General features: G+C 38.1%; 1 protein-coding gene across 2 annotated transcripts in view; it reads right to left on the minus strand.

Annotated features, from left to right (window-relative positions):
• CACNA1C (calcium voltage-gated channel subunit alpha1 C) overlaps nt 1-26,040 on the minus strand; it is a 492,824-nt gene that overhangs the window by 399,793 nt on the left and 66,991 nt on the right. For both annotated transcript variants that reach the window (XM_049822254.1, XM_049822255.1), the window contains exons 2-3: nt 18,829-19,165; nt 15,072-15,177 (exon numbers count right to left, since the gene is read on the minus strand). In XM_049822254.1, the coding sequence (XP_049678211.1) occupies nt 15,072-15,177; nt 18,829-19,165 (443 nt within the window). The remainder of the gene's footprint in view (nt 1-15,071; nt 15,178-18,828; nt 19,166-26,040) is intronic.

Consider the following 26,040-nt stretch of genomic DNA (forward strand, 5'->3'; position numbering starts at 1 on the left):
CAACTTTTGTCTGGGAATGCTATTTTCCTGTGAAGCTATAGGAAATAGGTGGAAACTACTGCTCCTTGCATAAGTCAGTTAGCTCCCAAATGCAAAAATTCATTTTAATAAGCTAGCAAAACAAAAAGCTTTATTGAAAGTCACAAAAGGCTTCTATGTGGTGGTCATTTTCCATCCTTAAGGTATATAGACATCTCTATGATTCACAGAAAGCAGACTGGAAAATGAACTTTTGCTCACAGAAAGAAAACATCACTGAGTAGCAAGAAAAATTCTACCAAGAACTCAGTCTATTTTCCAGCAGTCCAGTCTAAGATTATTTAATATAAACTAGTTTCTGTTGTCACAGGATTGAGTATTTCAGCATGAAAAAAATTAATTTAGGGTGAGAAGGTCATCACAACCATCATATCTGATTCATGTTTACCATAGACTATATCATTTCAAGTGAAGCTAGTAGTCTACTTCCCCCCTCCCTCCCCTCCAAAATGGTGAGGCAATGAGAAGATTTTAATTTTTAAGTTAAAAAAAAATATATATATCCCTGTAAGAATACAGGGGTTTTGCTTTCCTCCTTCCTCCCTTCTTCCTGTTCTAGCACTCAGTGATGGAAGCATAGACAAGTATAAATCACTATATGCCATCAAGGCAAAATTGTCCCTGAGAGTCTGGCATCATGCCCAGGATTTTACTCACTCCATGACAAGTGGTGTTCTCTTCAGCTAGGATTTATCCAGGCTCATCAATAAATACCTCGAGCATGGTCATTTGATGGACATGATGAGATTAGATTCCAAAACATTTAGAGCTCTATATAGTATTTCACTATTGTAAAGAAAATGGCAAATATCCTGAAGCAGGACTGTTGGGGTTTTTCTTCCTGGCATTAAATATCTGAACAAATTGTTGTACAATCCTTGTTGGCCAGGCATAACATGAGGGCTTTTTAAAGTTCACTTGGTGCTTTTTTTCTGTACGTTATTTCTATGAGCCATTTTCCCCTCAGTGTTTGCTTTACAACATTACTGCTTTTCTCACTTATGTACGATGAGGAAGAATATGTTTTCATCTGTGTCTTAGAAAGCAAGACCTGGATTTGTTTACAAGCTTTCAGTTCTTGCTTTTCTGATTCAGACCAGAGGATCTAAAATAACAGGTTTTAATATGGCAAGTAAATACAACAGACTCAAAGCCCACAATCACTCTCTCTTGCTCTCTAGTCCAATTAAAAGGTATTTACTTATAGCAGAACAGGATAACTCCATAATTACTTGTATACAACATGGGGCTCCAGCAGGAAAGATGAAGAGAAGATGTAGAGATATGACAGGAGTAGCCAAATAGCAGAAGAAACACAGCATGTTGTTTGCAAGCTGTTTGGGTGAGACTCACTAACCAACTAAGATCAATTTGAATGCTTCCAAACTTGCTAAAGCAGTGCAAGCTTACGAGTATTTATCAGAGAATTGGGAACTATTGAAGAATGTGTTTCAGTCTAGCCAAAAACAAAGGCATATATCTGGGATCAAGGAACGTAGGCTAAACTTACCAAACCATCATTATATATTGGAGAGCAACAGTTCTTCACGGTGGCTTCCAGATCACTTCCAAGGTCAACTGAACACAAGCATCAGGGCAAAGCTTTTGGATAAGATGGTTAATAAGCTTCTAGGATGCCCAAAGAAAAAGCTGAACCAGAGAAGAGTTGCTATCTTTCTGTGCTGTGCTAGTGAGAACATTATTAAAAACTTTATCTACCTCCAATGTCCTTCCTTCAAAGATGACGCTGATGAGTATTTTCAGGAGAAAAAAAAACCATAAGAATTATCATCAGGAAAAAGTGAAAACATAGAAAAAGTTATGGTCCTTATAATAGGACAATACATAGGACAATTAATCCATGACTCAAGCATATTCTGTCAGAATTTACATGGAGTTAGGAAAGACATTTTTATTCTTGATGTGAATGTGTATAGTCGCAGAAGAATACATTGAGGAATGAAAAAAACCTCCACCTCTTTTCAGGTTACATTATTCCTAAACAGCTTTAAACTAGAATTGAGGTTGTCCTTTCACATGTGCTGTATACATCTTCCCTTTTCTTGATAGAGGAATTATTGCATGAATTTATATGACCAGCGGAAAGCAAGACTAGATGCTTGAAGTCACCACCTCCCACTTCACAATGTAGTCTGATCTATGGAGTTTACCTCCAAATTTGCATTTGTGCTCACTTCTGGGTCCTGCTATGGTCTAGTTCATTTGGTCCCTCCCTAGTCCCACAGGGTCAGACATACTTTCAAGGGGTCATAGACCACTTTATTTTAGGCGGTTCAATGAAAAAGGAATAATTTCACCTCCCTATGGATTTTCATGCTTTCAAAAGGTCAAAGGCTCTGCTGAGCCCAGTTTGCCTTCTGGCTGGAACAGTAATGGCACATCAGTTTCTACAGCCAGAGGCAGACAGAGCAACGCGGTTATCACTGTATTTAGCTGCGTTCAGCCCTCTGTCCATATATGCAGATGCATCGATTGGAGGCAATTTTCAACACGCTCCTGATCAAAGCTTAAAACAGTCACCCTTGGGAGAACAGTGAAAAGCCTTACCTGCTCTGCCACTACTTCAAAAGCAAACAGCCTCCTTTCCTGCACAGACTGTCAGAAGGACCTGCTACCCATCCCAGTGAGACAGGAGGGAAGGTGCAAGGGAGAGGAAAAGGCACTCCTACACACGCAGCTGCTGCTGTGTCTGCATGCAGAGACAAGGGAGAAGCCTTCAGACTGGTGCCTGTTACCCTGAACGTCTGTGTCAGTATGAGTGTGTACATTTGTTAGAGATGGGGAATGACAGGGACAAGGCCTACCTCTGACAATTACACAGCCTCTTGGTGATGTGAGTTGCTGTGAGCACCACCTGGAAACATCCATAACCCTGGCTCCCAAGATCTCAGAAGTGCATCCTAGCAAAGATGGAACCATGCTCTTCATATGTTCTCCTTCAATGTATTCATTCCACAGAGGCTTTTAAAAAACACCAGGACATACTGAAGAACCAGTGATTCAAAAACCCTTCTTTGGAAATTATTATTCTTTTAAGAAAAGGAAAAATGTATAAGTTATAATAAGCTATCATCCAATGAAACATTTCTTTGTATTTTATTGAAGAGCAACAGCAGGCACACAGGCTGGGACCATGTTAGTTCAGATCTGGATGGTGGAAGGGGGGAAATGAACCACAAAAACCACTGGCTTTTTTAAACAGGCTCCTTAAGATTCATAGCAGAGCCCAACTATGTTACCTGCCTACCACGGAAAATGACTTGAGTAACCAGGATGAATAGAGCAGAGAAGCACATGAGCAGCAGCTTGAATACAAGCTGTGATCTCTCTTCCTCTGAAAGGGGGATCAATATCTCTGTGGTATCCTTTTTCAATACAGTATTGAAATGTGAAAGCAAAGGTAAACATTTCCAAAAGGAGCTGTCAGCCAGGACTAAATTTATTTCAAGAAATATTTATCAGAAACATTTCCATAGTTGTATCAGCACTTAATTCTCTCAAATACTGCATTGCATTTTCCCTAGATTAGCTCCTGCTCTTTAAACCTTTAAAACGCTATGTCCCTCACATAGACATATCCTCTGTAAGGTTACTGCTATGTACATGCTCAAAACTTAGCAGAATTAGACCTTCTGAGAGTTACAAATACATTTCAGCATATATATTTTTCCTCCTCTTTTTCTTTCACTCCGTAAGATTCCAGTACAGAAAGATCATCTGAAAGACTCAAACACATTCTCATATTTCATAGCCTCTGAAAGGCTAAAACATTCAACTTTGCTTCATCTATTTATACCTTTTTCCCCTATGGACTGTCAAGTACTTGCATGCAACATCCTGATGCTTCAAAAAGAAAACAAAGTAGCAGCACTGCTGGTTTTATCATAGGGACAATGAAAATCAGAGACAAAATAGATTTCAACGTTAATATTTATATCCAATATTAAAAAAAAAGAGGCTGAAACGAGAATGTAATTTTCAAGTGTGTTGTAAAATGTGTTAAACATTTAATTTGAGTAAGTAAAAGGTAATGCTTGAGTTTGAACTGCTATAAACAAGAACTTACTTATGTCAGGATGAAAGCATCACATCCCTGAGATGGATAAAAAATATGAGAAGTCAAATGAGAAGTGGGATACAGTGACAATGTTAAAGAAGAGCTATAAATGAAAAAAAGTCAGTGACTTGATTCACAGGTAAAACTTGTTTCAGGTTGAATAAAGGAAGAATAAATCATGCTTAATGACTTATGCAAATTAGGATACAACTTGTTTGGTTTAAAGGAGATTTATCAGTTTCTTGCTGGTAGAAATCAATGCATCATCAGGTGTACACCACCACTGCACATCCAGCCTGGATATCTAGATGCAGATGCCAGCTATCACCTACTGTTGTCCCGACTTTGACATACAGCACTGGATTTTATAGAAAGCTCCAGATGAAAATATAGTACTGCTCTGTTACTATAGTTGCGCATGATTATTCAGTATTTGCACAAGCAAATGCTTACTTAGCTTCTTGGACTCAGAAGGCTCCTGAGGCATTTAATAGAATTGGGAAGCTGGAAATCCTGTATTTCCTTCCCTTTGTTGCAAGGACAGCAGTGGCTTTAAAGAGCAGAGGCAGCAGATTTCCTCGTTCTACAGAAAAACAGTCCTTAACAGTTAAATGCCCCAATATCTGTCACTACAGTGGTACAAATCTTGTGTGTGTTTGATATCTTATTTTGTCATTGTTATGATTTAGCCTTAACAGCTAAAGGAGGTGAATAGGAGCTGTTCATTCTCTTCGATGTTATTTCATCTTGCAGTCTTTCATCTCAGCCAACTACTCCTGAAGGGCATTGATGTGCCTTTTGTTCAGATTCAGGCATTATCTTGGTGACCATAATGACGAGAAGCTTTCTGTTTGTTTGTTTTTAAATACAAGTTTAGATTGTGAAACAATTATGCAACTAGATCTTTAAAAATCTTTTGTGAACACATATCTGGCTGCATAATCTCATTTAAACAGTGATTCTTGTTTTAAAGTGACTCGAACAAACAATAAGGCCACACAAGGATAACAGCACTGTAAGTGGTTTTCAATGCATAAAAATAACAACAACAACAACAAAATAACACACAAGTTCCACTTTTGTGTGAGGTTTTATATTTGAGGGTATGTAATAGAACTAAACCATTTTAAAATGCTTCAGATCAAAGAGTAATAGTAAGAGATTAAGCACATTTACTGCTAACTAGAAAAACATTTCAACATACCCGATGAAGATAATCATATGCAAAAGATGATCGCTTCAGTTTCTAATATAAGCTACCTAAATATAAATTTTACAAGCAACAGACAATAGCAAGCCAGCCGAAGAGGAAGAATTCCAAAACCCCAAACTCTCAATCAATGCAAGTTTATCAGGACAGCCTGAAAAACAGTTGCACACTTGCCAACACAGCTAGCTGGGGAACCACATACATGCCACTTCTGAAAAGCTTATACTGTGGGAGCTGGGCATCTTGCTCCTGCCATTGCCAAATTCAGTGCATGGGGCTAAAGGTGTTGACACCACTGTTAAAGAGACTGTAAAGAAAATGTACTACCAGCAATCACAGGAAGGTAACAGTTTTCAAAGAGTGGGTATGCTCCTTTGGCCAGGTGTTCTGCATTAGAGCCTAGGGTCTGCATGGATAAGCTCACTATGAGCATCAAGACACCAATTTACATCATGCATGTCTAAAACTCTACAGGTATACACCATTAAAGTGCTTCAACCAAGCAAAATATGCATTTCTTAGTGTCTCACAGACCATTACAGGTTATTAAGGTTATAGCAAAAGTTTATAAAAATACTGCAGTCCAAGGATGGTCCAGCTCCCTTGCCTAGGCTTAGGTAAACAGAACTTGCTAAGGATGTCTTAAGGAGATAACCTGCTGCACCAACTTCCCAGCATCTGCCAGAAATGCAACATACTGAAGAGATGTTAATGAATATCTCCTGCTGCTTACCAGAAGCCTTGCCCTAACTGGACTTTCAACGTCATATTCTTAATAGAGAAATATACAATAACAATGAAGAGCCTATGCTTATCAATGACGAGACGAAAAGAGATTTTGTTCCATGAGGTTGTAGACAAACTCCTTTATAAGTTGTCCAGCATTTCTCAAAAGTGAAATTCAAGGATGGTCTTAGCTTGCTTTGAAGTACAGGCTGTTTGTCATCCAGCCAGGAGGACTGAAGAGCTGGTATGACATACGGAACCTCGTGTTTTAGGAATTAGAAGACAAGGGAAAAAATAGGAGTTGTCCTTGAGAGGAATAGCCAGTCAAAACTTTGATGAACATACAAAACAATCTTCCCTTCTGGCAATTCTATGCCTTGGCAAGCAGCACATCCATTCTTTTATTTCTAAGGGAATTATGAAAAGTTGTGGGGGTTTTCTCCAGTTTGCACAAGTACAAGGAGTATTGTCTTTAAAGTCAATGATTTTGTCAGCAAAGCCCAATGTTCCAACAATTGTTTGTCAGTAGCATGTGCTAAATTAGTGGATGGATTTGGGTGACGGGAAAGTAAATGCCAGTGAAGTCAATGGGAAGTTTGCCTGACTGAAAACCCAAGAATATGGTATAATACAAACTATACGTAAAGGAATCTAAAGATAATATGTAAAACCATCTATTGAATTTCTAGATAGGAATGCTTATTTCCTATCATTAAAAGGATTCCAATGAACTTACGAATAGAAGTCTAACATGCCACAGACTTACAGAGGGATAAAGACACTTGTACCAAAAAGACAATACAAAAAGTACCTGTTATTTTGGAAATTTCCACTGCTTTTAAAAGACTGTTACTTTTGCAGCGGCAGGAATTAGACTACAGTGAAAACAACAGTACTTAAAAATCTCTTATTTGGCCTGCTTCCACATTTTTCCTGTCTTTCCTGAAAGGGGGGGGGGGGGGGTGGGGGGTGGGGGTGGGGAGGCAGAGTGGAGGAAGGCATCCTACAATGAAAGTTTGGTAAACAAGAATGATTACCACCTGAAAAAAAAAAAAAAATCTAAAACACACTTGGTAAGTCAGAGATTTAGAAAGCTTACACATAATGAAAGGGAAAAAGGTAATCAGAGCTGTCTAAAGAAACGGGATAAATGGCTTAATGTTTGGTCTAAACCAATAAAGTTACCATCAATCAGAACCAAAATATATAGTTAAAATTTCAAAGTCACTTACGCAAAAACATACAACCTGCAAATTTCAAGTTACTGTTTCATGGATGCGGACTAGTTTATGTAAGAGAAATTTTTTTTTTCCACAACTTATACTTACAGTCCTACTTACACAATTTACACTTACAGTCCTACTGTAAGCAAGTAGGAGTATCCATTTCTTCTATCAATCTTGTGGCTGTTTGTACAAAGGTCCTTCCTTTGCAGATCCTCCAAACCAGGACAGCCCTTGTTGAACAGTTGAATTTTGCCTCAAAGGCACATATTTCACTTTCAAATCCTATTCTGAAACCTACTTTTTCCCCTTGGTCTGTATCTGTTAATCCTCTTCTCTTTACTACATTATAGACTGCATAATGTAAATGTACTTGATATCACTACAGCATTATATATAATTCATTATTTAATTCTGAAAGCCTATTATGCCACTTTTCAATATCTCACTGATTCAGTGAAGCACCATGTTACATTTTAATATGGAAGATATTAATGGAGGTGAATCTCTAGCACTACTTCTGTTAAAGCTACCCAACAGTTTCCATTATTAAGGTACTGTTTTCAGCTGCTTTTAATTTTGATTTTACCACTTAATGCTACAGTTTTCCAGGCTGTTTTCTGTCTCAGGCTGAATATTTGTGCACTATTTCAGACAAAAAAGTTTACAATATCCATTGATTTATCGCAGTTTAAAAAAAAAAAATAAATCTCAGCAACTATTTTCTTTAGTTATCATATTCTTTGCAACAAGGTTATACGAACTGCCAAATTAATGGCCTTTGTGTCAGGGCTGCATCTTTTGCCTCGCCTACCCACTTAAGTTTGGCCATATTGTCTTTTAAAAGCCTCCATCTGCACAAGCTCTACAGAGACTTGCTAAGACTTAACACCCAAACTGTCATTACAAACACTAATCGGGCATCTTACAGCTTCTGCAGACCAGAATGTATGTGTCACATCCACAGAGCTGAGCAAGGGCTACAAGGGCTTTAAAGGACCCATGTAATAACTGTTCTCAGCTGGTCTGAATCATGCTGGAATAAAGCAACTGAACTTCGAGTTGGGGCTGCTCTCTCAGTATTTCTACCACTGGCATGCAGACACCATTGGGAAGAACACTACTGATTTCAAAAGCAAAAGGCCAAAGCAGGGACATGCTCAGACTGGGAGACCAATTTGTTGAGAATGGAGTTGGAAAGTAAGAAAGAAGCTGCTGGAAGGAGCACTGGGATAGTTTGGTTACAGAGACCAGGTTTAGGAGCAGAAAGCAATTTAAGACTAGAATTAACAAGAGAAGTGGTCAGGGAGCCAAAGATGAGTGACAACAGCACTGAGATCAAATGAGGAAAAAAAGGTAACATATGAAACCACTATGGAGGGGAGACCGCAGTTAGGAAGAAAAAGGGAAAGAAAAAGGGACAGGTCTGATGGAAGCTGGACTGGAAGGAGAAAAATTACTTGGCAAAGCAAAGATGATGAGTTAAAAAAGCAACAAAAAATGGGGACATGCAGACATAAGAGATCCTAGAGCAGATCAAGACATAGTAACCAACAAAAAGTACAGACTGGGTGAGGACACTGGGACCACTGGTATAGAAGGAAGCAGAAGGCTGGAATTTGATTGGGATTCAACAGCAAGACCTGTGCAGGACAGAAAACTGCTAATGAAATGGTAGAAAGATAGGAAACCTGAAGTATGGATTCTAAGTCCAGTAAATAAAAGGAACAGAAAAGGCAGAACTGAGGAAGAGTTATAGCTCGGACAACTATAGCTCAGATGAGGGGAGGTTCAGAAGGAGGCATTATTGGAAGAAAGAGCCAGAAAAAGCTCTTTTTCCAGAGATACAGAAGAGTCCTTTGAGTATATTCCTTTCAAGAGCCTGGAATAGAACCTGGCATTCATCTATTGTGGGCAAACACCTCTGAATCCCTCCACCGAACTTTCCCAATCCTATCTTCATCTGGTCCACACAGAGAATGAGCTCTTACCACTGCTGATTACTCAGACAACTCAAGTGGCCAAGGCCTGCCCAGGGAACCCAACAGTTTTGGTCCTGCTAGCAACACATACAGGTATTAAATCTCTGCTTTACCAGTTCCATCCTCACAAAGCCTAGGAAATTATAATGCTATGTTAAAAGAAAGATACAAAGGTTGCAAATTTAAGCATCAAAAGTTGAGTCCCCCTCAAATTAATTCAACACACATGAGCAAATTGTGACGATGCAGTCCTATGTGATTCTTTGGGGAAATTAAAATCTGCCCCCACCAGTGAAAAGAAATGAGGGCTCCATCCTACTTTTTACCCTTCTTGTTCAGTTGACCACTGGCTTCAAATTTGTTGCTACAGATTTTATTCTTTTCTTGACAGTCATTTCTACAGCATCGCTTGTAATTGTCTGCATGGTGAAAGGCACTAATTACCTTTACTGTGAAAGCAGTAACCAACCCACTTTACAGAAGGGAAAATCGAGACAGCAATTCACCCAAGGTGACACAGTTTGCCAACACCAGAACCAGCAGACAAGCTTGAATGTCTTCCTCTCAAACCCAATGCTTATTCTTCCACCCTGTCCGAGTATCTGCCTCTCTCTGTCAGAGATGGGGCTTCTGGGAAATGTTGAGCTTAAATTCCATTATATTCAACTTCCTTAGCATCACACAGGTCAGTGATTTGCAATCTTTCTGGAGAAAGTCCTCAAGGATTTTTTGGAACAAGCCCCTGTCTTCTCCTCCTCCTGACTTCAGTCACTTTCCAGCCTCCTCAGCTCCTCTATTCCAGCTTTTATCGCTTACTCCTCACTTTTCAAATTCTATAACTTCCCCCAGCTGTAGCAATGCTGGCATGAGGCCCAAGCTAATAAACCTATCAGAGCTTATTAGCTTGGTATCCAGTCTATCCCACCCTGCACCTCACCCTTAATGTTAGCATATCTCATCACTGTATTCACTTACTAGTTGGGAACTGTCACACAGGAGGACAATAGCAACGACACAAGAGATCCAAAAGCTTTTGCGCAGTATTCTTCCTTAACCAGAAAAGCCATCCTTTCTTTTCCTGACCCCTTCACCCTCACTTTGCTCCCTGACGCTTTCTGACTTTGCACAAGAAAAACTGAGAGACTGCTCAATATGCTGACTCCAGAATTCTCTGGTATAAAAAAAAATGCTGAAGTTTATTATACCAATATCAGAAATGTAATATATATAGCCACATCCACACCTATTGTGTCAGTCTGCTGTAAAAGCAAAAAGATTAAAAACACTTTCTTCTTTTCTGAGCAGGAATCACCTGCTCAACTGGATACCACCACAATCACCAGTTAATAAAGCAGCCATACCTTCCTGAAAGACAAACCCCCTTTGAAAGGCAAGCCCTTTTTCTGTAGGCAGGCATTCCCACAAACACCGGCTAGCACAAGCACTGACAAGCAAGCAGAAATCCCATCTTTCCTTCCACAGGGTCCTGTTTCAGGTTTAGCAAATTAGTCTGAAGGTGACATCCCATTATAAGCTCATATATAAACACAAAAGATCTTTTTTTAAATTTAACTAGTGTACAACAGGATTTCCTTCCTGTAATAAGGACAAGGGAGGGAAAGCAGAGCTATCAAAACAACACAAGGAATCTTCTCCTGCTATTTATCCAAAGCATAAACAACTGACTGAGTTGCCTTCCTCAGAACGTGTTGTAAACCTTGGTCTTAACCTCATTATGTTATCGCCATGCTGTGACATTGACCAGGCTTGTGCCATTTGCAATTGCCAGTAAAGCGACAGAAGCATTTTCCTCTCAGCTTCCTATCTTAGGCAGCCTATAGTTTTATTCCTAAATGTACGTTATCTCTGTTCTAATGCATAATTGCAGGGATAACAAGCAGAAAGCCTCCGTATCAGTTACAGCCTCTCATGCAGGCTAACTTTAATTCCCCTCAAACTAGCTCCAATTTTCCTGACTGCATCAAGAGAACACGTAACTGTTCTTCGCAGAGGGTCATGCATGAGCTTTCTTCAGTTGTAAATTTAAGCAAAGTCTCAGCAGAGTTCATTAATACCAAAAAAATTTTGCGCCTGATACAACACCCCTCCATTTGTGTGAGTTCAATAGTTTTCCAGTGAACACAGTGCAGAAGTAAAACATAAAAACTGCTGAAGCCAATTTCAAGCATTTGTTATTACCACATTATATTGTTCTGGCATTTTTCTTAAAGCCAGTGACAAAGACACTGCAGTGAACATAAAAAACATGAAATCTGGGGTTTAGTATAAATGCATTTGAAACATGAAAGTGCTTCACAGTCCAAGTTACCATCCCTAGACTTGATTAAAAGGGTTGAGGATTTATAGGAATTATTATTATTATTAAGGAAGCCAGGTTGCAGAGAACCAGTCAAAACACTCGTGTGGTATTAGGCCTAAACTTGTAATATACAAGAGCTAATCACAATTCCTCGCTAGCACAAAAGGGAAGGAATTATTTATTAGACTCTTCTGTATTTAGTTCCAATGCCCATACTAATTACTGTGGCATCATATCAAATAGGTCTTGCACCTAAAGACAAGGCTTATTAAAATGGATATATGACTATAAGTTACTGGTTTTGTACAGCCAAATGAGGCATGTGTCTCCTCAAGACTGCTGTGGAAGGCATACAGCAATCAGTATACCCTATTTGATCAATGGCTGATCACAGCTGTGAAATCCATACAGAGCAATTACTTATCAAAATATTAATTAGCTATCATTTTTCTGCTTTTACAGAGAAAAGGAAAGAAGCCACTCACAATCCAGAATTGCTTTCTCTTCTCTAACCACCCTCTACTCCATTAGCTTGTTGAAAACAACTGATTGAATTTTTACCTCAGCCCCCAAAGAAAACCTTGTTTGAAAAGTTGTGATGAAACCTTAGAGAAGGAATACTTGGACCCTAAGGGAAAAGTGGCAGCTTATAGGAAAACTGTTGTGTCATCACTTTCAGGCCTTGTAAAACCCTTACTAGTCATCATATGTTTTCTGTAGATAGTCTCTTCATGTCCCAGGAACTTAGAGACAGCTCAGGAAACCAGGAATGTACAAGTTACTGTGGTAGCTTTACCCCTAAAAAACTAAACCGCAAAATGGAAATGAATTGAGTTCTTACACAAGTCAAATTTTCTTCTGGGCAGCTAGCAGGATTCTGTATACATTCAGTCAGACTCACACTTCTGCTCAGTACACGCAGCTGAGCACGCTGTTAACCTGCACGCACACATTGCAGACACACTCCTTTCCTGTTTCAGATTATAGCCTTTGGAACTCTAGACTTCATGGCTATGAAATAAATGTGATTGCAAAATACATGCTTACAGGTAGAAAAAGAGAAATTAAAAAAATCAAGTGAGTACATGAGCTTTTATAGGAACTTATTATTACACCCAGCTTCTTTCTAGTCCCTTCTATGTACAGTTTGGGTCTTTGAGAGCAAGGCCCCACTCTTCTGCAATTCCTGCCATCTGGAATAGCTTTCCTTTAACTCCATGTTTCATCTATTCTTTCATCCCATTCCAAAACACAACCAACAAATTTTTTCACCCTTATCTTCCACTTCCCCTCCCTATTGCTTAGTACTTTATTAACTGATCACAACATACAACTCCTCACAATTCTGTGTAAAGTTCTTGAATGCAGCATATGACATATACTCAGAAAGTTTGTTTCCCAACAGCAGTATATACATGCCAAGATATATGTATATCACCCTGAGAAAACAAACAAGAAAAAAACCCCAAAAGACACAAAACCAAACAACCACAGCCACAAACAGGGACTAACAGGAAATCACAGGACTGAAGGCTAATGAGCAGTCGGCGCTCCAGGGATTGATCTATAGTGTAGAATAGAGTCTTAATTCCACTAGTGCAAGCCCATCATGGGATACTAAGTATCTCATTTTCCATTTTTAATTACTTTTTCCATTAAGACCCAAAGAACAAAGTGAGGTCAAGCAGACTCCCCATTTTACTTTCTTCTCCCCTCACTTCTGTGAAACAGCTATTTATATAAATTAACAATGCCTCTTCATCCTAAAGGCTGTAATATTACTAAAGTTTCCCAAGATGGTAATTTGGCTTGGCTGTTGTTTTTTTAAATCCTACTCACAAATAACATGAATCTTTTGATAAGTTGACCAAATGATGCAAAAGATGTCTTGGAAAACAAATGCAGAACAGCAACAGCTCACAAGGTGCACATATTTTCTGATAGTAGAACAGTTTCAATATACCTCATTCAATTATGAATATACTCCCAATCTAGTATTAGCCAGCAGTCTCCTCACTGAAATAAGGCAAATATCCACATCCAATTAAACTCAAGACAAATTAAGAGTCCTCTAGCCTTCAACTCTGCTTCATTTTCCTTTTTCAACCTTGCAAGTCAGAACGTGCAATAAACAACTTACTGTCTTTTATAGCCAGAGGATCAAGTTAATCTGCTTTATTTAATAAAAGATAGCAATTTTTGAAAGGTGCCATACCGAAGTGTTTCAAACATACACACCACAATTCATCATTGTTTAACACTAAAAATCAAGCTAACAAACAGATAGCAGCAAATGAGAAACAAGACCAATTCACATATTCTGTAAATATAGAAAACAGTTAAAAGTTCACAATCACTTATCTCCTCCTCCTCCTATTTTTAAACTTCTTTGCAGGGGTGCAGTGGAAAAGCACTACACTACAATTTTTTTGTTCTTTTTTTTGTTTTGTTTTTAAACACAGAGTACTGTTCCAGCAAAATCCTGAAGTTCCCAATTTGTTTTATACAACTTCAAGAGATATTTAATCAAATGACTAACTTCCAAGAACAGCATGCATCATTTTAATTACAATGTCTGTCAGCCATCCCAATTACCCCTACTTTGGAAGTATGGCTTTTGTTTTCCTCCTCTGTTGCTCTAAAATTTCTTATGTCTCAGTAAATTTTAATCAGGAAATAGCATCCCAACTCAAACTCTGGAAGCAAGTTTTCATCCTGATCCAACCGGACAAGTAGGAGATTTGTTCACATATTTGAGAGGAAGAAAAATGTTTTCTGCCAATTCAGTGAATTGCGTTCCAGAGCTGTTTTGTGTTGTTCTCTTACTGAACAGAATTCTTTGCTATGACTTCATGCCAAGCCAAAAGTAAACACTCTCGTCTTTTTATATGGACAGATCTACCCCAAACTACCAACACTAGCATCAGTCTTAACAGAGGAAAAGCTATATTCCCCCAACAAGGGGGAGGAAAAACAAACAAACAAACAAAAAAACCCCACACAGCACACCAAAAAAAACCAAACCCACAAATATTGTTCAACCAAACATGTGTGTCTGAAATGCAAGCATTAATGTACTTTCTAGAAATTAGTCATCAAGCTGTATTCTCCTGTGTCACCTGGGAGGAGAACAGAATCAATTTCACAATAGCACTTTGAGACAAAAACCACCATATAATCCATGATTAAAAGATTTCTTCCACAAATACCTGCAGTTTAAAACTTACCAAGCACTTTTGCAGCATGCAGAAATTTGTTAACCAAAACATCACATACAGCACCCGCACAATTTTTGGAACATTCTTTTCTAAAGCCAGCTCAACTAAAACAGGTGCTGACATGAATAGGAGACACAGCACTCAAAAACAGTTTTTACTTTATTATGTTGTCATCTTTGGAGGATATATTTATCTTCCCTACCTTCAACAGTCTCTCTGGTCACTTTTTACAAGGACTTTCAAAATACTAAGACTAAACACCATCAAGGACTTACCAGATTGGAATTGGTGGCATTGGAATCATCTTCTGGAAAGGGGATATAGATAGCTAAGGCCACACAATTGGCAAAAATAGTCAGTAAAATAATTATTTCAAATGGTCTGAGGAATGGAGTTAAGGAAATTGTTCCAAAATGTGCACACACAAATAAAAAAAAAAAATAATAAAATATTTATAAGAATTCTGTTTAAAGAAAACATTCCAAGCCCCTTATATTCTGAAAAGAAACATATGCCTTTTTAAGTGCTTTTAGGAGGTCCCAGCCAAGAATCTTCCTAATATGTCAAAAGCAGTGTAGGCCAGTCGCGTGCCAGAGTAAACACAGATTTCTTAAAAGTTTTTTCTTCTTTTATTTATTTAGATCACATTTTCCCTATTTTCCTTCAAGTGTGGCTGCACTATTTTTAATAACAGAACCCTGTTCTAGAAGGACTGTCATCTTTCCTCTTATGATTAGTTTCTCTTGCTCTTTTTCATCTGCATTTACAAACCCTGCAATAGTTTTAACAAAAGTTTTGGGGGGGGTTTGTTGTTGTATTTTTCCCCCTTTCTCAATCTCTCTCTCATATCTCAAAGTTAAATGCAAGGGCCCAAGAAATACATGCATACATTCAGTTAGAAGATGTTTAAATGATGATAAAGTTTGTTAAGACAAAAAATCATGGCTTTGTCCAAAATGTGCTTATACTGCAAATTATTGTGTATCCTTGTTTTGCTTTAAATTATTTGAGGGAGTATTTCTTTTTCTTTTATTTGCATTTCATTTGGCATCATAGGGAAAACAAACGTATATTAGGGACACCAGCAAACTAAGAGTTCCTTATGGCGGAGAAACTAACTCCAATTCAGGGGCATTTCAGCCCAGTATCAACCTTATCAGGGAAAAAACCAACCCCAAACATTTGGAATGTTCAGCAAACAAATCCTGCACAACCTTGATGCCCCCCTAACTGTCCAGTGGAATCAAAGGGCATTTGCTAGGGACCAATTTGCTGGCACTGCACTTCATCTACATTGGTGGACTCCTTAACCTCAATTGCTGTAAAGTGTCTCCAAACAGACTAGAAACCAGATTTATAGTCCGTCTACATTTACTTGCCTGCAAGAATATCCTTGAGACTAGCTCTGGGATAACTTGCCAGTACTCTGAAGGGGAATGAAGAACAGGATAGGACAGGGAGAATGCCAAGCATGACCTGTGCCATAGAGTGCATTTGAGCATGAATTTATCTACCATGGGACCGGCTTTGCAGCGCTGCCAAATGTCAACACAGCATGTATGATTTTGGTCAGCAGACTACTGTTCCCAGCAGGTTTTAGCAGGAAAGAACTGGAGATCAGGATGTGCAGCAGCCTGAACTGCAACATATACACGCACCTGACCACTGTTTATGCTCAGATACATTCTACATTTCACATATGGAACAGTGAAAAGGTTCCAAACTTGCCAGACTGCTGTGCTTAAACCTATGAATAACAGGAGTTATGTGATAATATGGAGAAGAAGAACAGATCAGGGTAAGTAGATTACATGTGAAATCAACAGGACTTCTCAGATACCTCAAGTTGTATACATAGTGTTTACTGCATAAAGACCTGAATTTCCATAGGCTTTTCTTTTCTTAATCACTTCCTTCCTAGACTTTTTGGTTTTGACAGGATTATTATCCATTAACTTAGCACTGTTTATGCGTATTTTCTTTTACTTCTAGTCTCTTTTTGCACTGTAAAAATAAAATGGTATAAAATCTACAAATACACTGCACACATAGCAGAAAATTAAATACAAAGCTAAATCTTTGCAAAATAATTACTTGATTTCACTTTTTCTTATATTCAATTGCATCTTCAGGCTCTTAACACTATAATATTTGGGTAAGAAACACCACAGAAGTACCATTTGATTTTTTTTTAATATCTACTGTGTTTAGACGTTAGTGGTTCAGCAAATTAAGCTAAGCTTTTCTCAGTAGTTTTTAGCAATTAGGAAAAGTCAGAGTACAGAATAAAATTACACTTTATCACAACCCTTTGATATTGTTACTTGTCATTGAAGTGTTTCACATTTATAAACACTACATGTCCAATGAGAGGTTCTGATGGAAAAAAAATATTTCCATCAACTCACCTAAAACCAAACAAAACCAAAAGATGCAAGCATCAGCTTATTTGAATTGCTTTAATCACATTGTTTTGTCCTCTCTTGATCTCAGCAGTGCTGTATCCTGTTTTACAACACATCATTCCCATCATTCATTGCTGATCTTATTCATTTATCAAATGTCACTCTGTACTCTTTCTCTAAAGACATGTGGTTTACTGGGGTGCTGGCAAGTAAACCAAGATTCAGCTTCATCCTGTTAGTCATCATCCATCATCTTATGCTTAAAGTATCAGAGCTATGCCAGAAGGGATAAAAAGTAGCAAACTTAATCAGGGGGATTAAAAATTAGCATCTGAAGAAGAAAGGAATAGGCAGGCAGGTAGTTTAAGGACATCTAAGAATTGACAGGAGCATTTTTAACAAGTTCTTCATCTGAAAAATATGTCCATGTCAGCAAGACCCAATATACTCATATTCTGTTTTCATCTTTCTAACATCCCACCAGACACCCAAAGGAACAATATTATCACATTGTCTTAAATGCCATCATTCATTTTTTATCATATTAACTACTGCCAAGTTCTGTACTGCCTTCCCTTGACATGCTTATCTATCCCTAACAACATGTTTTTTCTTTTGTATTTACTGAAGAACCCTATTAGCTTGTGATTTACTGACAATTACTGTTCTGGGTTAGTCTTGGTTTCTCTTTGGGGAGGCGAGGAAGGTGTATTTTATTTCGGTTTGTGTTTCACACTAAGTTCTCAAATTCCAGCTTATGCTGATCAGACTTGGGTGACTAAAAAGGCTTTGCTCCTTCCACATGCAGAATCCAATGGCCAAACTCTTAGTGGCTTTCCAGGGAAGCAGCACTGACCCTTACATTCCGCAGTTCTGTGTCAGCTATTATCATCTATCATCTGTGGTACAGTCTGCATCTTGTTCAGACTACTAGATCTGGCCCTGTACTGCATTTGTGCATGTTGCAGGATTACTTTAACTGTCTATCTTTTTCCCTGCTTCCAGATAACCAGTATCTCTTACCATACATTAGTGAGCCTTATTAGTTTTAAGTGGAATTCCAATATAATTAACAGACCTTAGCCCTGTTTCAGGGTCTTATTGCATACATTTGGGGTTTTTTATCCTCCTTTTGTCCCAGTCTTTCTTCCATACTGCAGAAAGTGTGATGTCATGTGTTTAACAAAAAAAGCATATGATGCAAAGTACCTGAGTTGTTTGACTGGTGACACGACTTTAAGTGCTTGCCCCGCCCCCCCCCCCCAAAAAAAAAAAAAAAAAAAAAAAAAAAGACGACAGCAGCTGCACTCCCATAGTCAGTTCAGTTCTGGCCTCATATCTTGCATATCTCCCATCAATGTCAGCCTGGACCATGTGTTTTTAAAAGAGCAGAATCCAACCCCTAATCTTTATCATTTAAACTTCTAGCGGTTTCTTACACAAGGGTAAATTTAAGGCTTCAGTCCTAAACTTTTTCCCCCCCCAGCATAAATGATCTCAGTTAAGACATCAAAAACTACTCATGTACTTTACATTCCCAGTGGTGCCTTTCAACTTAATGTATTGATTTCTTCACACTTACGAATAGTGCCTGATGTGCACAATTCACTGTTTTCCAAATGAGAACATCAAAAAAGGATATTTCCATTCGACGATGCTGATGCATGCCCTCCGGATGGGATTTTTCAGTGTTAAACACAGCAGTGCCCGGGGAGGACGTGTAGCTGTGGTGGTACCCTGTTTTTTCTGTTTCCCATACTGCTGCCGTTTTCTCTGCGTGGAGCTAGCTGTGGATATTGTTGCATTGCCAGCACTACCCATCAGTTTGGCTTGCCTGGCAGCATCAATCGCAGCTTGCCAGGACAGAGCTGCCCCTGGAGTAGGGATGTGCTCTGGGGCAAGCCCTGCAGCTGCATTGGCATTCATGTTGGCATGAGCTGGACGGGGACTCCCATAGTTGGAACCTGTGGAAGGAAAAAAAAAACCAGAAATTTGTGAAGACATTTTTTAAACAGCAAAAAAGAGAAATAGGGTTTTTAAAAATCTTAAGTATCAGTAAAATCAAGAGCTAAGGTTAAGGATAAGTGTAGGGTATCCACTTCCTACCAGCTTGTTCCTCCAATTCAAGCTCTTAATTTTGAAGTAATACTACTATGCAACCATTCATCTTGCAACAGTCTCCCAACAAGACCCAATGGACACTGAGCTGTTAGGAGTGCCTCCAATCAATACAATCTCCAGGGTTTCACAGAAAAGAAACTGTCCTTCTTTTACTTTTTTACCCACACATTTTGCAAGTTGGATTGTTTGAAAGCTCAAAAGGTGAGGCTAGTTCTCATCACTTTATCACACAGACGTGCAGCACTATGCTATTTAGTATGTGGCAAAGCACCCAAATGAGATTCTCAAGTCCTATCATAAAAGTCCTTAAGTTTTCAAGATTACTTCAAGGTAAAGTGAAATTCTAACAGTAAGGTTAATTCTCTCTGCAAACAGTACACATATATAAGCCTAAGAAGAGCCTGACTAGAAGGTACACTGAAGCAGAAACTGGAACACAAAGGCAGAGTTCATGGCTTTTGTACTCTATATATGATGCTGTGCAGATAGTTTAAGCTAACCATCACATATTTAGAAACTAGAACTTATTCCTTATCCTGATAAGCTGATTTTAGGATAGACGAACTATTAAAATCAATGGGGTAACACTTACTTAAAAAGCGTGTATTAACAAGAATGCTAAGACCCTGCAGTCCCAATTTTCACTTCTTTTAGCCAAAACTGAGGGAGTATATGCTTTTGCCCAATCATAATAATAGAATATATCTATCGGGTCACATGTATCTGATATTTAGAAGGTCTTAGCGCTACAAAAAAAATGAAAGTCGCCCTTCCAAGCTAGTACAATTGTTCCATTGTTTCAGTAAAGACAGTTAAGTCACCTGTGCCTCTTCAATGAGGCTCTCTGACTCAAAACTTCAATCACTTCAAACTCAGTGAATTTTGAAGCTTCAAAACCAATTCCCTTTCTCTTTGGTATACACTTCAATTGAGATATGTGAGAATTTGTGAAAGATTAACTGAATTTTGCCACAGACACTTCATAGGAGAAAATATAAGCCATGTTAGAAAAGCGCAACATAAAACTTACACAAAGTCACAACTTTAATTAGGCAGAACATCTTGTTTAGATATGTCCTATGTAAGATTTAAGAGACTACTTATCTTTTTTGTGGACTTCTGAGTTTGCCTGTGGCCCATATGTTGAGATACAGGTAAAAGGAAGCCCAAATGATCTACAGATCTTTTTTCCTTCACAGTCTATAGATCTTATTGCTTCACAGTCTATGAAACCAGACTGCAGTTTCAAAACACTACACACTCAAGAGATTGTGTTTCCCCTTCAGAGGCTATGCTTCAGAAAGAGCGTACATGCAAGGGGCAGGTAGTAGAAACCCAGTAAAGAAGTTAAATCACCTTTTATTTCAAAGCAAGCTCAAAGTCTGCCATTGACCATGTTCAGCTTCAGAATAATATAGAAATAGGGTGTTACTAACTAGATCAGATGGGCTCCTATAGACTGCTAGACAAAGCAAACAGAAGACCACATGACACTCCACTTTCCTTAAAATATTAGATGAAAGATGTTCAAAACCAGGAACTGGCAAACTGTTCTTGAACAGAAATAATTACCCAAGATGTATATTTCATAGCTGGATGTGCAGTGCCAAGTTATCACAGTAATGACTGCACTACAAATGAATTAAAGTAAGTAGAATAAATACAATTACATTGTCACACAGAATGCAACAGGATATGCGTCTACCTAGAAAGCATGCAAGACTTTCAAATTCATCTCACGAAATCACAAGGAAGGACATGATAGAGTCAGATGTTATTTTATGTCAGGCATTGCCTTAAGATTTCCAGGCTGTTGTAGTTTTGTTACATAGCAAGAAAATCTAGAGCTTGTCTCTGCTCACTGAAAAACCTGCTAGTTGCAAACCAGCCAAAGGAAGCTGGTGAGTAATATGACTCTGATATGTGAAAGGGAAAGCTGAAAGAAACAAGAAATGGGAAATAGTTAATTCACATCCCTCAGATTTTGAAACTGAAGAAAAAGAGCTTTCAGAATCGCACAGGCTAAGCAGATTTCCTCATGAAGCAGGCAATCAACTGGCAGAAAAACTTAGTTAGTTTTCTAAGACTAAGCAAATTGTACACAGCACTACTCATGGGATACATATTTATTTTCAGACTAGTTCCAGATGCAGTTTTTCTCTTTAGCATCTATTTGACCTCCCCAGCCTGAGGCATGCTGGAGAGAAAAATAAATGGAAAATTACTCTAATTATTCTCCAACTCCAGCTCCTCTTTAATACTGACCCATTAGAGTGGATAAGAAAAAGATGTGCGTTTTCCAGTTAAAGCAAACTTGCTGATCCATTGCCACTGTGTTCTTATCATGCTGACTAGACCATGTGGTCCTGAAAACAAACAGCTGCTGCATCTTAATGAAGACTTTTCTGCAATTTGGGAATGTATCAAGTTTCTTCATTATTATTACTTATCAGTTAGGTTTCACATGAGGATTCAAGTCTATGCATTTTGACTTTGATGTGCCAGCAAAGTTAAGGATACAACTTGTGGTGGTTGCATTGTTTTTGCTTCTACTATGATCACAAGTCCCATAATAAAGCTCTTTGTCCCAAATTAATTTCAAAAGATGAGTCAGTAATGACAGATTTATATTAACAAATATTACAAATATTTATTACTGATAAGGATCTGTCTGTTTTATGAAGCTCAGAGGGTGCAGACTCTATCTGTACTAAATAACTAATGGCAGTGACAAATTATTTGATCTACAGGCAGTTTATAGAAATAGCTTAAATTAAAGAATGAAGCTCACACAGCTTCACGGAAAGTACATTCAAGAACTGAGCAAAATATTTTCAAGATGGCATAGCCAAAATTTCAAGGAGAATGAAATTCTACCCTATAATCTAAATGCTTAGTGCTAATTCCTAAGAAGTAAGCAGAACAAAATTCATATTGAACTTGTGAGGCACCATGCTAAATTTCACCTATGGCACTCATTTCTCCCCACCACAAAACTTTGCTGTAATCCGAGAACTGCAGTTACTGGATTTGCTACTTTCATTTTGCAATGTAGCAGTTAAGATACTTCACTCGATTTCCTCTCTACAAATAAAGTTTCCCCGATACCTAAATCATTTTAATCATATTTGTTTATGCTGTTGTTAAGCTGGAAGTTGACCAGAATTGGGAAAGGGAGATTCAGCCCCCACCCAAATGCAATAACTCACTAAGCACTGTGATCCACAGCATCATCACCCTGATAATCTCTACCACCCTGTAGCAAGAATTTGTACTGTTGACTATGTCCAGCTGGTGCACAAAACTCTTCCCTCTCAAATATTTCTGTGCTACAGATCATGAGTGTAAGCATTTGAATAGCAATTAAACAGAAAAGTCCCTATAAGTGAACAAATTTGATTACAAAGTCTTTGGGAGAGACTTTAATTTCTGCAAAAATGCAACGTTGCAGAACTACTTCAAGTGCAGAAACAACAGAACTACAGGTCTCAAAAATCAAAGTTAAGTTAGAACAGCAACAGATAAGGTTGCTATACAACAGGAAATGTACCGTGTTGCACAAAATACCTGATATGTAAGCTTACAACTGAATTACCAAAATGGTCATCACCAAAATCACTGTTACAGTGATCATTAATACCTTTAAGTGGTATTTGCATTCTCATAACATCTATTGTAATCTGTACCCACCTATTAACTATCCCAAAAGCATCATTAAAAAAACCAAAACTAAGCAATCACTATTCTATATGAGGAGTGGGCAAGTTAATGACACAATGGAATTGCAACTTTTGAGTTTCTTGACTTCATCTATTTAGCAATACATTTATTTTAGAGGAATTTGTGCTTAGATTAATTCTTTAAATTAAAATAGAGCTATGCCAATGTACAGTGTCACCATTCTTTTTTTCCATCACTTTAAAAACAACAGAATCCTAAAAATGCAAACCTTGAAACTGTTGCACAACTGTATTTTCCCCCAAAGCAGAGAGATGGCTACAGTAAAAGACAAAACTGGTTAAATACTGTCTTAACTGAACACTGAAAGAAAGGAAACAAAGTCAGAAACTGGTCATACTACTAAGATCATGTGTAAGACCAGTTCAAGCACACAGAAAAAAAGTTACAGAAGACCAAAGTGAGAGGTCCCTAATAAGAAACGTCAAGAATAACACACACACAAAAAAAAAAAAAAAAAAAAAAAAAAAAAAAAAAAATCAGTGTAAGAGATGATCTGTTAATAAGAGGAAGAATGTGGAAAACATCGATCTATTAACCAATGGGAAAAGGAGAGCATTTGATAGATGGTTGTAAGAAGGCTTAAGTGTTACATGACCTTTTTACATCAATTTTTACTAAAGAAAAATCCATCAAGAGCAGGTGACTAGCACAATTAATCCCCAAACCAAAACAAGTAACATTTCCAACTGTAAAAGGGAAACAAATTAGAAAGTACTTAGATAATGTCCATGGTTTCAGCTACTTAGGTGCGGCACCCTAGAATATCCTAGAATATTTAAAGAGCTTTCCGAAGTAATCTCAAAGCTGTTAGCTGCTAGTTTGAACTCATGGAAGACAGGAGAGATCTCAGAGGACTGAGAAAGGGTGAATGGAGTCCCCAGTTAAAAGAGTGGGAAGGGGGAAATTTAAATCCAGTTGAACTTCAGTCTCCAGAAAAAAAAAATCTGGAATAAGTAAAATAAACAAGTGTCAGCAAGTGCTTGGAAGACAAGGAAAAAAAGAGCAGCAGACATGGATCTGCCATGAATACATTGTGTCAAAGAAAACTAATTCCTTCCAGAACTGGGTAACAGAATTCACAGGCAAGATGGAAGCAGTAGGTAACATGTCTGCTGACTTTATTAATAGTTTTATGAGGTCTTGTGTGACCATTTCACAAGGATGCTAGGGACATATGAGCAAGGAAAAAATTGCAATAACATGAATATGAAACCAGTGGATGCCCGAGAGCAGTTATCTTTGGTACACAGTATAAATTGGAAGATGTGTCACATGGAGGTACCCAAGTGCCTGCCCTGGATCCAATTCCGTTCAATGGTTTCATTAACGATCTGGATGATGAACTGATGAATGGTGTTATTAAATGAGCAGGTAACTATGAAGCCGGTAGGTAGAGCAAATACACTGAAGGACAGGATTTGAATTCAAAATGAACTTCACGAATTGGAGAAAAATTCTTAAAAATAGAATGGAGTTCAACAGGCACAAATGCAAAGTATTTAAGCAAAATTAATCACCTGCCCAAATTATTTTCAGAAAAGCCTTGGGGGTTATATTGGATCCCCCAACAGAACAGAAGTTGATCTTGTCATACTGCCTTCCTCCCAGAAAACGCAGTCATTGCAATGTAGTATATAAACAGGCATAATATCTATGCAACACTACAAGTAATCCTTCTCCTAAGCTCAGCATTGGCAGAGCTTCAGCTGAAATACAGTGGGCAGTTTCAGGTTCCACACTTCAAGAAAGATGTGGCTTGGTTCAGGCTGCCCAGAATAGAGCCAGGAGACCAACCAAAGACCTAGAAAACATAAGCTATGAGGCAAAATGACAGAAATGGGAATGCCAAACTTGGACTGCTGCTCCTGAGGATGTGAGGGGGAGGAGGGTATTATAGCAATCTTTAAGAGTGTGTGTGTGTATATATATATTTTTATATATATACACATATATATATTAACATATATTTCTAGATGTGTGTGTGTACACTTGATTTCAGAGAACAGAAAGGGAATATCTGTCACCATACTCACAATGAATAAGCAGAAGCAATGGCTTCTGCAGTAAGAAAAATTCAGCAGTTACCTTAGGAAAACACTTTCTAACCTAGAGACAATGAAACACACCTATTGACTTCCTGGGTTGGTGGCAGCACCTCCCACACTCTAAATCTTTTAGATCAAGCCAGAAAAACATTTCTCCAGAATCACAGACATGACGTAAGATTTATAGTGAGAAGTAGTTTCTTTTCTTCGTCTAAAGCAAGTTTGACTTGAAGGAAGGCCTTTGTACAGAAAGCTTATGTATTTCTTCCATCAGTTAATCTATCAAAAGAGGCCCCTCTGAGTAAACCCTGCTTCACTCAAACCTTTAGGTCATGACAGCTACATCAGCACATTGTAAGACTTCTATATGCACACTCGTCACTCTGCGACAGGGAAGGTAAGGGCCTTCAGTCCAATTGACCTGGAACTCTATTTCTTTGGCTTTAAAACCTCATTCTGCAAATATATTTTTCTAAAAGTCTAAAAGTCTTTCAGCAGCCCAGGACAATAACAACTAGTCATACACAAAGCTTAAAATCCTAAAATTAAATAAACCCACTTATTTGTATAAGCAAACAGTCTTTTCCAGAAATCCTTAGTAAATTTTCAGTTGACATCCCTGGAAATTTCCCCTAGTGAATGCCGGGCTGCACGCATATAAAACTCACTTTCTTTAAAGCATAATTTGGATATTTTTCCTTACTTGCCTTTTTTTAAAAAAGTTGTCAAGACGTTAGTTCTGACAGCTAACTGCTAAAATGACACTATTTTTTTCCAAAAAGAAAAATTTTCTGGAGGTAATTTGTAAGTAGAGATAGGACTTCTAACGAAAGCTGAATTGCAACCTGAACTATGGCTTTTTCTATAACAAAATTTATAATATACACATACACTTTTAAACATCATGTCAGACTAAAACTCAGTGTGTAGTT

Source organism: Accipiter gentilis, chromosome 18 (assembly GCF_929443795.1).
Source record: "Accipiter gentilis chromosome 18, bAccGen1.1, whole genome shotgun sequence".
NCBI classification, from domain to species: Eukaryota; Metazoa; Chordata; class Aves; order Accipitriformes; family Accipitridae; genus Astur; species Astur gentilis.